Source organism: Lineus longissimus, chromosome 9 (assembly GCF_910592395.1).
Source record: "Lineus longissimus chromosome 9, tnLinLong1.2, whole genome shotgun sequence".
NCBI classification, from domain to species: domain Eukaryota; kingdom Metazoa; phylum Nemertea; class Pilidiophora; order Heteronemertea; family Lineidae; genus Lineus; species Lineus longissimus.
Window position 1 is genome coordinate 8563373 of NC_088316.1, and position 14164 is coordinate 8577536.

The 14164-nt window shown below is 40.5% G+C and overlaps 1 protein-coding gene across 5 annotated transcripts in view; it reads left to right on the forward strand.

The window, feature by feature from the left end:
• The window catches only part of LOC135493846 (centriole and centriolar satellite protein OFD1-like), a 462799-nt gene that overhangs the window by 70099 nt on the left and 378536 nt on the right, over positions 1-14164 (forward strand). For all 5 annotated transcript variants that reach the window (XM_064781463.1, XM_064781462.1, XM_064781465.1 and 2 more), the window contains exon 7: positions 12286-12375. In XM_064781463.1, the coding sequence (XP_064637533.1) occupies positions 12286-12375 (90 nt within the window). The remainder of the gene's footprint in view (positions 1-12285; positions 12376-14164) is intronic.

The window sequence follows — 14164 nt, forward strand, 5'->3', positions numbered from 1 at the left end:
AGGCCTATCTGGGATCTCCTTCTTCTCCTTATAAAAAGGGGCATATTGCTGACTAAGGAACAAGGCATATTGACATTGCCTCATCATCTCTATCAGACCAATTGATATACTTTTAATTATGCACGCATACATCACGCCATTTCAGGGTAATGTCTGTGGACAATTGGTTTGATTAATTTGTCTCTTCGATATTGCTCCTTTATTGCATTAGATTTTCATCGCATTTCAATCCATTCAAGATATAGCCAATTTGAACCTGTCTGCGCCAAGGATAGATTGGTTCCCGATCGACTCACTAGGGATACGCAGTAGAGCACAATGTCATGAAAAATGACCCTTTGTATTGTAAATTCCAGTCACCTGCAGGACAGGTCAATTTCTCTCAATAAAATTAATTTTGTTGACTCCTGTAATCTCTACCTTATTAAAAAAAAAGACAGTGGTGTTAGTCCCAAACTGGTAATTTCTATTTATTTTGACCTCTGTTAAATCAGGATACCTCTCAATTACAGACAGCATTTTGTATCCTTGTGCTGTACAACCCAGCCTGGGTACAGTTGTCCATGGAGAAGTCTCATCCTCTCTGACACTTCTTTTCTGTAAAGCTGCCGATACAACATACTGAACAAGGGATATCATCCGTTGCCTCCTGTAATATTTACATACCATGGCTGATAAGTTCAATCTTATTTCATCCAGCTGGCAGCTCTGCATTGAAAATTTTAGTGGTATAACGTGTTCTCTTGACCTTCAAACAGTAGTATAAAGCCGATATTTACTACTTTGCACCATCAGTCCTATGTTATTAGGTCATCCAGCTGAGTGCCAGGCCCTTGGGCCTCTTGTTATGTTTTATGAAAATATTTCTGATCCCAGAATGCTTTGCGTGCGAATGTAAATATCCGTCTGTGTGTACCTTCACATGTATCATGTATGCACAAAATGCATGCAATAGTGACAATGAGCCGGTTATGATGTGCATTTTGATTGATTTCAAAGCCGATTCAAGGCATCTTACATCTCAGGAAATATGTTGTATTTTAATATTAGTACCTTAACTAGTGAACATGAAGTGTGAGTGGTGAATCCCATGTTTCTAAACACTTATTTCAAGTATTAGTCTTGGCTTGGGTCGATTATTTACCAACCATGTTGACACCGTCTAAGTATCAAATGAGTCTTGGATTTTCTTTGGTTGTGTCCGCAAAGATTTTAGAGACACATTTTATCTTGGACTTTCTTGTATTTGAACTCTGCCAAAAAATAAGTCGGCAGATCAACAAAAGAGTATCAAGTGAGTATTTGGTTTTCTTGGATTTTCTATGCAAGTATTTTCCAACACACATTTTGTCTTGGACTTTCTTGTATATGAACTTCCAAAAATACCTCGGGTCAGAAAAGCAAAGGAGTATCATGTGAATCTTGGATTTTCTTGGGTTTTCTATGCAAATATTTTCGAGCAAATTTTGTCTTGGACTTTCTTGTATATGAACTCTGCCAAAAAATAAGTCAAAGTCAGAAATGCAAAGGAGTATCAAGTGAGTCTTGGGTTTTCTTGGATCTTCGCTGCAAATATTTTAAAGACATATTTTGTCTTGAACTTTCTTCTGTTGAACTCTGCAAAAAAATCCCATTCTTGGGTGTTCATGGATTACCTTCAAAAAAGATAAGTGTGTCTTGGATTTTCTTGGATTAATTTGGACCGAAAAATACGAGTCAGAATTGTCTTGGGTATTCTTGGCCAGTTCTTGGAATTTCTTGGATTAACTTGATCAGGACAAAAGTTGTCTTGGGTTTTCTTGGGTTGTCCTGGGTTTTCTTGGGTTGTCTTGGGTTTTCTTGGATATTTTTGGGGTATCTTGGGTTTTTCTTGGATTTATTTTCCTAGGGGACGTGCTTTTACTGACGTATTCATTTTGGTCGGGACAAATGACTGTGCTGCCAGCGGGCCCGGATTCTCGACGAAGAAAATTTGTGATCGCATTTATGTAAGTTTTCCAGCTAGCAGTCATCACGGTAGTGTTAGGCCTGCATTGATGTGGAAGGAACATGGAGCTAGTAAAGTTTGGCCATAAGTTTTATATGACGTAAAGTCCTTTTTAAATCAAATGATGAAGAAGCAATCATTGAACTTATGCAAAATATTGTAAACATTGGAAGACAACTTCAAGTATAAAATTGCTTGATTAAGTTGCTTGTTTCGAAGAAGAGGTTGATAAGGTTTTGAAATAGCGTTTTATGGTCTCTGTAATATTGCTTTCATGAAATAGTATGTCATGTTACAAGTGCTGCACCAAATTCGTGTGTGACAGTTTCGACTATTCCTCCGAGGAACATGGATGACAAAGCGTGGTTGAAGGCAAAGCAGATCAACAAGGCTATCAAGGCATTGAAGATGACGTATGCAGTAGAGGTATTTTGTTTCAAAAGAACCCATGGACCACTTCATGAACACCACATAAACATCCTTCAACTTGTCTGAAGTTTTCTGTGGTGTTTCAGAGGTGTCTTGAAAGGTGTTTGCTGAGGTGTTTTAGGGATTATTTTTAGTAGAGTTCTAATACACGGCAATCCCCACAATGACGTCATCGATATTACCATGAATATTGATGTTACGGCTTTTTTTCATCGCCCTGAACTCTATCACGTAATCATCTTTTGCAGACGTATTTGATTTTTGCTGATTATAGGCCCCAGATTCTGATCATTTCGGTGCTTTTGAAGCACTTTTTGGCTCCGATTTTTAACATCACCGGCCGGCGAGGCCGGGATTTTGTCAATCGCACATACATTAGCATGTATTAAGCTCCGCCCCCGTTATGTTAACGTCATCCTCATGGCTGATCCCGCGAGCTGTCAAGTATGTTGAGCGAAGAAAACGGAGAACTGTGTGACAGTTGAAAGTAGGAATCAGAACTAAGAGCCGTAAATGCTTATCGATGATCTATCATGCCCATCTGACTGTTTGAATGATTAATGAGCGTGTTATTTTGAGAAAGGAGCGAGCGATTATGTCGGGAAAAAGATCATTCGCAAAACGGTATAGCGAATAGACAGGGAGATCACTACACTACTTCCTTTTGCAATGTTGGACAGATTCTAAAAATCGCCATACCCACGTGTGAATGGCTGTGGAGCAACTTGTGACCCCCTGGTGATGGACACAAATTTGCTGAAAGCAAATTTCACAGTTCCAGTTCAATACTTTAGTAATGCAGTGAAGACATGATGCTTTTTCTACCTTCCCAAAAGCAAAATAATGTCACAACCTGCCCTACCCATTTCCAACAAAACAATACAACCCAGCTATAATAAACATACTAACCAACACAAAATCGACAATATTTTCAGATTTATTACGATTCACCACTGATCAATTCACAATTAAAACCCTCAAACTTTACAATATATAAAGACTCTTCACTATTACAAAAAGATTTTAGGTCTACAATTCAAATAACAAACATCATAGTCACCACAAACACATAAAAACACCCAAGTCTAGTCTTCACTTGTACCAAAACTGCTGACAATTTCCAGAACCGTGTCCAGCTGCCCTGCACACCTGGCAGAACGAATATGGATAACGAACAACCACATCTTCAACTTTAGATGTACGAGCCCCCGGTAGCTTGAGAGCAATCTTCACAAGCTGCGTCAACACCTTACTTCCTTCCAAAGTTGGGTGCAATCCATCATTGCGGCTCACCAAATCTGCTTTTGCTGGCCTTTCATCCTGGCTGCTATCTTTCTGCCCACGGCCTCTACAGAAAACACGCTGAAATCATAACACACACTTATTAATTATATACCATGCACATAACATTACAGCTACGAATACTAATATAAACCGGCTCTATTACACTTGCAGAAGTTATGTTCATCACAAATCAAACACTAAGCCTACACGCCATGAGTATCTCCGCTAGTAATAGTAATAACATCCTAACCAAAATCCACTTACACAAACATTGCATATCTTCACTGCATACGTCATATGTAGGCTGATATATTTTTTTGATTCCTCTGAGAGTCTTTTCATCCGTGAAAGGAATGAAGACTCCATCAGTTGAACCGAGTTGAAATTTCAACAGAACAGAAAATGACTCAAGTGATAGCCAATGGGCCGTCAAGCCTAAGAAGTTTCCAGACTTGGTAGCTCCTGTACAAATGTAAAATGATGATTAAATTGGTTTCACATGTACCAAATCCAAACTTTTCTTGTATCTTTTTTTGATGAAATGTAGTGTACTTTTTTTTCCCTTTAAGTAACACTGACAGAGGCCCATGCGTGCCTATCAATCAAGGGGCAGGTTGACAAGACTGAGAATAGTGTTGTACCGGTATTGATTATAATTCTATTTTTATGCCAATATCGATGATTTTACGCAGACTTTGTGTCAAAATATTGAAAATAAGGATAACATACTGACATAGTGAACCAAAATATCAAAGTGTAAATGGGTGTGTGCATGCTACAATCCAGCCTTTCGTTCCAGTTAATACATTTTTTAATATATTTAAAAAAGAAGAGCATTCAGAATTATGAAATATCAATGCATTACCAGAAGCCTACAGAAGCCTTAAGACCTCACGAAGCTGACCAGATAAATGTGCAAATTCATTTCATTATTCTAAATTATAATTGTTAAATTGAAGCAGCTTGTTTAGAAAGTGGCAGCTCAGTTTCCCTTTAAGTGACACTGACAGAGGAACATGCGTGCCTATCAATCAAGGGGCGGGCTGACAAGACTGAGAGTGAGAATAGTGTTGTACCGGTATTGATTATAATTCTGTTTTAAATGCCAATATCGATGATTTGACGCAGACTTTGTGCCAAAATATTAAAAATAAAGAACAAATACCGGTGTAAATAATATTTTCAATCTATCTAAAAATTTGCATTCAGAGTTATGAAATATCCATGCACTACCAGAAGCCTACAGAAGCCTTAAGACCTCACGAAACTGACCAGATAAATGTACACATTCATTTCATTACCCATTCTAAATATAACTCCTAAATTGAAGCAGCTTCATATAGAAGGTGGCAGTGCAGTCCCCTTTAAGTGACAGAGGCCCATGCACGTGCCTATCAATCATGGGGCGGGCTGACAAGCCCGGGTATAGTGTTGTATTGATTACAATTCTATTTTATATGCCAATATCGGTGATTTGACGTGGACTTTGTGTCAAAATATTCAAAATAAGGATCACATTGTGAACCAAAATAACAAAGTGTAAATGTTGTGTGCTGCAATCCAGCCTTCCGTTCGAGTTAATAAATTTTTTTTTTAAATATCAATTTCAAAAGACTGAGCATTCAGAAAATGAAATCTTCATGCACTACCAGAAGCCTACAGAAGCCATAAGACCTCACGTAGCTGACCAGATAAATGTGCACGTTAATTTCATTATTCTAAACATAGCCTTCTCTTGATTTGAAAATGAAAACATGAAAACAGCTTGAATTTCCGGTAGGCATCTTCATTGGTGGTAGAAGGAAGTGTGAACAAAATTTATGAAACCAAGTATAAATACAGTACGGTAGATGGTTGGTATATCAAAGTTTGAAGAGAGCATTTTAGTATAGCAATTGGCATTACATTATAAAATCAAACTTACCTTTTTGGCTCACCGTAGGGGAGTCTATACAATACCGCAGTGTCCGTCGTCCGTCGTCGTCGTCGTCGTCGTCCTTCGTATCCTAGTTCAAAAACAGTGGCACGTTTTTTAACTGCTAGGCCTATGAACTTAAAACGTTGTACACATGACCCCCTAGGTCAGATGACCCGTGACACTAAATTTCTGTCCGATCTGATTCTCTACTTGGCCACCAGGGGGCCAAATATGGATATCTAAAAAGTGTGATATCTCGCTTATTAGTGACTTGTTTTCGATAAAACTTTTGTGGTAGGTACTCATAGCAAGGATACATCATATACCTTACGGGTTTTTAATTTGATCTACTTTTCAAGGTCGCAGAGGTCAAATGGCGTGAATTGGCCGTTTGAGTGTAACTATGGCACGTTTCTCAACCACCAAAGCTATGAGCTTGAAACTTGGTACATATAACCCCCTATATCAGATAACCTCTGGTGCTGAATTTCAGCCTGATCTGATTCTTGACTTTGCCACCAGGGGGCCAAAACAGAAAAAGTAAGAAGTGCAATAGCCTGCTTATTAGCAAATTGTTTTTGATGAAATTTTTATGGCAGGGACCTTTTACACTGAATTTTGGTTCGGTCTGATTATTGACTTGGCCACCAGGGGGCCCAAACTCAAAACTCAAAAAGTGTGATTTCTCGCTTATTACTGATTTGTTTTTGATAAAAGTTTCATGGTAGGTACTCCTAAAGTCTATTTCCGAGGAGAGTGTGGCGGCAAACCATCCACAAAGTCAGTAGCTATCGCATTGGAATGCAGTGTTATGCTTATCACCACATGTGGCCTACTATGCTATCAAGTGGCTAAACCCCATTCTGATTTTACCAGTGAGTCAACCTTGATGATTCCTGATATCATGCTGTAAGAAATATATGGGGTGTTACCTGCATGTGTCAAATATTCACTTCCAGAGTGTTTTACAAGTATAATCCATCATGATTTATTCCAAAGTTGCAAAGTCCAAATCATCACTGTCATTGTCACTAGGCCGGTATTCCATTTCTGAGTCTGAAGTATCAGTGTCCTCTCCCAATCTTATAATGATTCTGTCCACCACTTGATCCATTAAACCCTCTAGATTCCACATTTTTTCTTCGTCCTTCTTCACATGCTCACAATAATTGTTCCAATAATTGCTCTGCTGTTACTTTGGTCAATGCTTCTTTTGTTAAATCCTCTACATCCTTCACCTTCATTGTTGCGTTTCTTCCTTTAACATACCCTTTTACCTGCGCCCAAACCATTTCTATCGGGTTCAGTTCACAGTGATATGGAGGTAACCGTAATACCGTGGATCCTGCTTCCATTGCTAATTCATCCACAGCATATTTTTTTTCTTTACTCTTGTTTTCTGTGATCAGATCATAAAGCAACCGTTTTGTCATCTTTTCCTCAAACTTAATGTCATTCTTTCGTAGCCAATCCTGCATTACTGGTTTTGTCGAGCCTTTAGTTGGTGCTTTGTCAAGTTCATGGGAATGATACTTGGCATTGTCCATGACAATGACAGCATTGTTTGGAAGCCTTGGGATCAGTTCTTCTTGAAACCATTTTTCAAACATTGCACTGTTCATATCACCATGATAATCTGCCAGCTTCCCAGTGGTTCGGAAGACCAATCCTGCACCATCCAGAAAACCAGAATTACTGCCAACATGGAGCACAATGAGTCTTTCACCCTTCCCTGTTGGATCCTTCAAGCATCCACCCCCAAAACCTTCCAAGAAGGCTTGCTTCACGGTCTTAAGATTGGTGTCAGCCCATGCTTTTGGGGTTGTCATCCCGGCAAATGTCCAAGTTTCGTCAAGGTAGAAAATTGGCCTACCCTCCTCCCTATATTGTCTTATTTGACGCAAGTAACGGTGTCTCCATTTGATTAAATCATCACGTTCAATCAATAAACTTTTCCTACTCCTTTTGTTGTATCGAAATCCTATTTTCTTAATCAACCTGTACATGGTGCTTCGTGACATCATTGGAAGACGTTCTTCCTCTCCATCCTCCTCCTCTCTCTTTTTGTCGTACGCTTTCTTCACCTTGTCAATGGTTGGAGGCTCATTGTTCATGAAGAAACTATGGACAAGACGTCTGAGGGAAGAACGTACAAATGAATCATAAATTCTAGGGGAAGGCATCCTTTCTTCTTCAGAGGTCTTCCTCTTCTTCCTTGGGGTCACTAATGTTCCGGTGTCTTTTTTCTCTCTTCTCACATTCCAAACTGAAGTCGTTCCAATTCCACATGCTTCAGCAGTCTTATTGACACAGCTTTCGACTGTCCATTTCGGATGTTTCGTTTGAAAAAACTCAAACACGTTAAGGATAACAACTTTGACTTTGCTGCTCAAAGTAGCCCCTGGTTTGTGCTTGCACAGTCTACTGAACGATGCCCCTGCATCCTCTCCTTGTAAAACAGGGAGCATAAAATACACAAATAACTTTAAGATAAAAGCACAAGAAACAAGTCCTGGCACTTGGAACATCATGTTGAAGTATGTGTGAAGACAAAGTGAAGCAATCTACAGGTCCCAGAAGCCTGTACCGGTACCACGAATTCATTCCGATTCAATCTAAGTTTACCTACATGTTGCTATACATCATACATCATTGTAAGCACTTTGAAAGCTCAAACCATGCTATAAATGCTCTTGACTGAGACAGGAAATTCCCAGTAAACTGTGAGGTCCGCTGTTTCCAAGCAAAACAATACCCTGTTCTGAATTTTAGAGTAAAATGTTCATATGAATGCCTTATAACCACTTATCATCTACACATAAATGTATGCAAGCAATCAAAATGCTATATTCCAAAAAGTTTAGAACAGGCTATAGCTACCTAAAACCCCAAGTAGAGGCTGGGGATGCCCCAGATCCTGGAGTGATTAGAGATATATTTATGGCTGACTTGATAAGTTAAGTGGCTGCTCAACATGGGCCTGTTTGATGTAGCCGCCACACTCTCCTCGGAAATAGACTTTAGCAAAGATACATCACATATCTTACGGGTTTTTGATTTGACCCACCTATCAAGTTCACAGAGGTCAAAGTTGAAAACTTTACCGTTCTTGGTACGTTTTGTCGTTGTTCAATGTAAAGAGTTTTAATTTTGTGTAATGATGCATCTAAGAAGCCACTATTTGTATGCCAAGTTTCAGCCAAATCGGAATTCAAATATGGCCGAAATTGCATGTTTTGTGGGTTTTTCCTCGTATTGTGGCAATCCAAAGGTCGTGAGTTCAAACCCCGGTCAAGGACAGCCAAAAATATTTTTATTTTTCATCTTTTCCTTTTTTCTTTTCTGAGTTCTATCTTACATTTTCTTCATTTTTTGATTTATTTGGTGCCATAGATTTAATTAGGCGGCCATCTTGGAAATCGTTTTTTGCTGATTGCTGTAGTGTAACGAGTGATGAAATTGTTATGGTCAGGTGGATGTGTCTACATCACATATCACCCTGGTTTGTTATTTGACCTACCTGTCAGGGTCACTGAGGTCAAAGTTAAAAATATATTGACAACCAACCTACTGGCGGGGATTTCCCATCAGTATCCAATGCAATGAAGACAACAATTTTTGGCTACATACTGTAGCACTTTCTGTAACTGTCTACTAAAAATACTTACGGTGAGCACAATGGCCCCTGGCCGTTTCATTCTGCACCTGGTAGGCCTATGTCATTGACATCACCGGGATCCATCATGCTGAACACAAACCTGAAATAATTGGTGGTGGAGATGGGGTTTAAATACATGTACGATCGTTTAAACCTTAAATGCATTGGAGAATACCAGGGAGAATACAGTCACCCAAAAAATAATCTGGGGGTATCGGTATCACCCAGTATCACAACGCCCTCAAAAAATTTCTCTTGTTGTTGTCGGTTGGATTAAAATTTATAACATTTATACGCATGTAGTTACTCTACCAAACGCTACTTCAGTCTGATAATGTCATAAAGTAGGACTAGGTCATTTGGTTGGTAATAAAGAGTGGGTAAGTTCGAAACTTTAACAGTCATATACCAAGGCAATATGGCCACCGCGCTGACGATGTTGATTATATTTTTTTGGCAGCGTGGTATTGGCATGACTCATTCAAATGGGAGAGCCAAGAGTACCAATATAGGGAATGGCTAGGATAGGCTATAGTGACTACTAGTATAGCATACATGTGCAGTTACACAACGGCAAGTCTTGGAGGCAGGAATGATTCTGCCTATAGATACATGTCATGTCTGGGCCGACCGCAAGATCGATGTGCGCGAATCGGTACTAATTTAATTCTAGTCATAGACCTAGGCCTACTTGATACAAGCCTAACTACTTGAAATGAGAATTTAGGATTGATATTCAACACATGCGATCGGCCCTGATGTCGCAGGACTGTAAAAAGATAGGCCTATAAAAGCGCATTTATAGGCTGAGTACTAAAAACAGTGATACGGTAGCAATTAGAAGCAAAATTTTCTAGATGCAACTGTTGAATCTCAATTAGACTTACCGATAAAGATCGAAAATAACAAATATAAATGGGCGAAATACATGTCCGTCTTTCAAGATAATCAATGAAAGAATGAAACAAAAGCATCGCATGCGCATTTCGTGCACATTTCGTTTGAAACGAAGTACGTTTCAAGTTCGTTTGATAGTGCGTTTTCCGTTCGTTTGAAACGAAGTACGTTTCCAGTTCGTTTGAAACGAAGTGCGTTCGACAATCGTTTCGTTTGAAACGAAGTGCGTTTGACAATCGTTTCACGTGCGTTTGAGATCCGTTTAGTGCGATCGTTTGGAAATCGTTTGGCAAGCGTTCTGATCGGGCGTGTTCGTTTGGGAGCGTTTCGAAATTTAAACACTTTTCAAACGGCTGATAAACGGCAGATAAACGGATGATATTCGTTTGAATTTCGTTTTAGAATAAACGCTTTTTGCCCGTTTCAAACGCGTTTGAAACAAAATCAATTTGGAGACTGCCCCTTACCCTTTATCTGCTGACACCATGAACAACCTTTGATGTAGCTCGCTATACGCTCGAACATGTTTTCGCAGAAATAGACATTTTTACGAAGCGCCAGATAGGTTTTACCGCACCCGTGGGGGAACTAAGCAGTCCGTATGATTGTGTCGATGTACTGCTCAGGAATAGCTAACTGAAAACCGAAATGATCATCATTGGTATGGAAAAACAGTCTAAACAACACATCATTCACTAGTAAGAACTGTTCCGACCTGAGCATGATAGACCGAGCGGTACGCTTATCGCTTGGCAAAACGTTGTGCCTATGTACTCATACACACTTTTAAATGCTGGAGAAGCCTGTTGAGCCATACCCAGAGCATTAACCTCAATTGGGAGACTATCATCCCTAATAACCTTCCTCTTGATAATCTCTAACACACGATCAAGCTCATACTGCTTTGGAATGTGTTGGGCTACAACAGCATCGATGTTTGTTATCAAAGGTGCGGCTGGGCGTATCTGGTCAGCTGATGGTGCCTGATGCTCTTCCTCTGACGTCTGCAGATGTCTTGTGGGTGGTACTATAGGATTTGATCTGATAGTTCTCTTATCAACAAGTCGTGGTCCAGGCTGTGTGCTCTGAGTAGGAGGAGTTTGTTTGGGTGCTGCTGCAAGTCGAAGGCTGGTTAGCTGAATAGCTGGCACTGGCAGGGGAGCTGTTGGTGTCGGCTCCGCTCTGGTTGGTTGAATGACGGGCTGGTTTGGGCTCTTTGCACATGTTCGGGTTCGCTGTTGGACAGGCGGCGTTGACTTCTCCTGTGGCTTGAAGAGCGGCTCGGGTACTATTCCCATCTGCTTGGCGTACCCACGTGTTACCATGCGCTCGCTTCTCTGCGAGGGAAACAAGCCATCATCGGCCATATCAAACGCTTGTAGTATTTGAGTGGTCAATGCAACATGCAAGATTTTATTGAACACTCCGTCATCATCACGTGGACTCCTCGATAGAAAATCACATTTCACTACCCTTACGATAACCTAATCTGAAGGATTACATTGACAAACGTTCGAGAAGTTTCTGTAACCGTGGAGTGCTTGGTGCTGATTTTGACTTTACAATTTGCACTAATGTAGGGCTGCCAACAAGTACGATTTTGGCGTATTCATACGATTTTTTTTCGAAAATCCGAGTCACACGACGGTGGCCATCTTTGGTTAATATGGTGAATTTTGTTTTCACTCGATAACTGGCAAATGCCCTGACTGTTGATTCCAACTTTCTGTGGTTCATTGACAGTCACTACAGGATGCTTTCCTGTCATCACCAGTGCCTCATTTTTCCCGAGGCGGTTGTTATGGCAGTCATCTTTTATTTCGTTATCGCTTGATGACTGCCAAACACCTTGGCTCTTCCATTTACACTTATTGCTGTTCATAAGTGGTCATCAGACGATGACTGAAACATCTCAATCACAGCGTTCTTCCATTTGTATCCTACCTGTTCAGCAAACTCAAACCCACAATCGGTCGGGGGCATATGCCTCCCTTTGTGTTGCTTTTGTTCATCATATAGTAATAAACTGGCTGTGAGCACAATGGCCCTGGCCATTTCAATTGTTCAATTTTGTAATGTTACGTGTATGATTATTCTTTTGATTCTTTTTAGATCTCAAGATTTAAAGAAAATGAATTAGCCCGTGTGACGGTCAAAGAGAGAGAGAAGTGTAGGAAAGAGCAGGAGGATCTCCGTATGGAGGTGAGTGGGAATCTTCTTTGATAATATCCGCATGTGAAGGAAAAAATCCCATATTCAGTGGAACATGCCATGCTGCATTAGTCTTTAGCTCACCTTTGGGGTGCTTATAAGACACTGTTGGGCCATCATTAGTCGTCGTTGTCGTCCATTAGCACGGCATGTTTCGTGTTTTTAACTTGGCATGATGGTACAGCTTTGGCATTGTGACCACCATATATCAAAACCAGTTGGAGATAATCACTTAAAATTTTCTGTGCTTCCTTGTGATGTACAAGTGAATAGAATAAACCTATAAAAGTACTTATCCCCCCCCCAAAAAATTTTGGATTCCAGTGTGGCATGTTTCTTAACCGCTAAAGCTATGAACTTGGTACGACTCCCTATATCCGATAACCCTGACATTAAATTTTGGTCGATTTGATTATTGTCGTGGCCACCAAGGAGCCAAAACTGAAAAGGGAAAAAGGCGAATATCTTCCTGATAAGTGACTTTTTTTCCAATATTTTGTAAGAGGTACCCCAAGCAAGTATACATCGCATGTTGTACAGTTTTTTGACTTTACCTGCTTTTGAAGGTCGCGAAAGGTCAAATGGCCAAATGTGCCGTAAAGTGTTATGATGCATGTTTTTGGCTCACTGTAGGGGAGTCGATACAATACCGCAGTGTCCAGCGTCATTGTCCATCGTCCGTCCAGTCCAGTCCTTCATGTCGTCATCGACCAGAGGCCGTATCCTGTTTCAAACACAGCGGCACGTTTCTTAACCGCTAGGGCTATGAACTTGAAACTTGTCATTGTCCATCGTCCGTCCAGTCCAGTCCTTCATGTCGTCATCGACCGGAGGCCGTATCCTGTTCCCTGTTTAGGGCTATGAACTTGAAACTTGTCATTGTCCATCGTCCGTCCAGTCCAGTCCTTTATGTCGTCATCGACTGGAGGCCGTATCCTGTTTCCTGTTTAGGGCTATGAACTTGAAACTTGTCATTGTCCATCGTCCGTCCAGTCCAGTCCTTCATGTCGTCATCGACCAGAGGCCGTATCCTGTTTCAAACACAGCGACACGTTTCTTAACCGTTAGGGCTATGAACTTGAAACTTGTACGCTGGACACCCCCCTCCCCACCCCCGTGCAGGTGACCTCTGACACTGAATTCCCATGTTCTTGACTTGGCCGCTAGGGAAAACCTAAAAATTGTGATATCTCACTTATAAGTGACTCATTTTCGATTAAATTTTTATGGTAGGTTCTCCTAGCAAGGGTACTTCACATATCAGGCAGGTTTTAAGCTTACCTCTGGGGAGCTTATATGAAACTGTGGCATCCGTCGTCCGTTGTTGTCCGTTAGTGGAGCACGTTTCGTCAACGCTAGGTCTAGATGGCTAAAACTTGGTGTGATGGAAGCTTTGGGCAATATGCCCAGATGTATTTTTCTCTTTCGCGATATGACCTTCTTTCTGCCCTCCAGGCGGCCATCTTGGGAAATTGTTTTTGCCTCTTTAAAGCCAACGGTTGTACGTAGAGTGACGATATTTTTATAGTGGGTATATCTAATAAGGTTAAATGACATATCATCCGGGTTTTTGATTTGACTTACTTTTCAAGGTCACAGAGGTCAAAGTTCACTTAAACACCGATAGGTGTTACGTTTTGTTTCTATTTGAGCTAGAAGGTTCTAAACTTGTGAGGACATGTATCTAGGGACTCCTATTCTACCCAAAAAATGTGTACCGCTCGGACTTCAAAAATGGCCGCCAGGTAGCCATCTTGAAAATTAAACAAAGTCGTTGTTG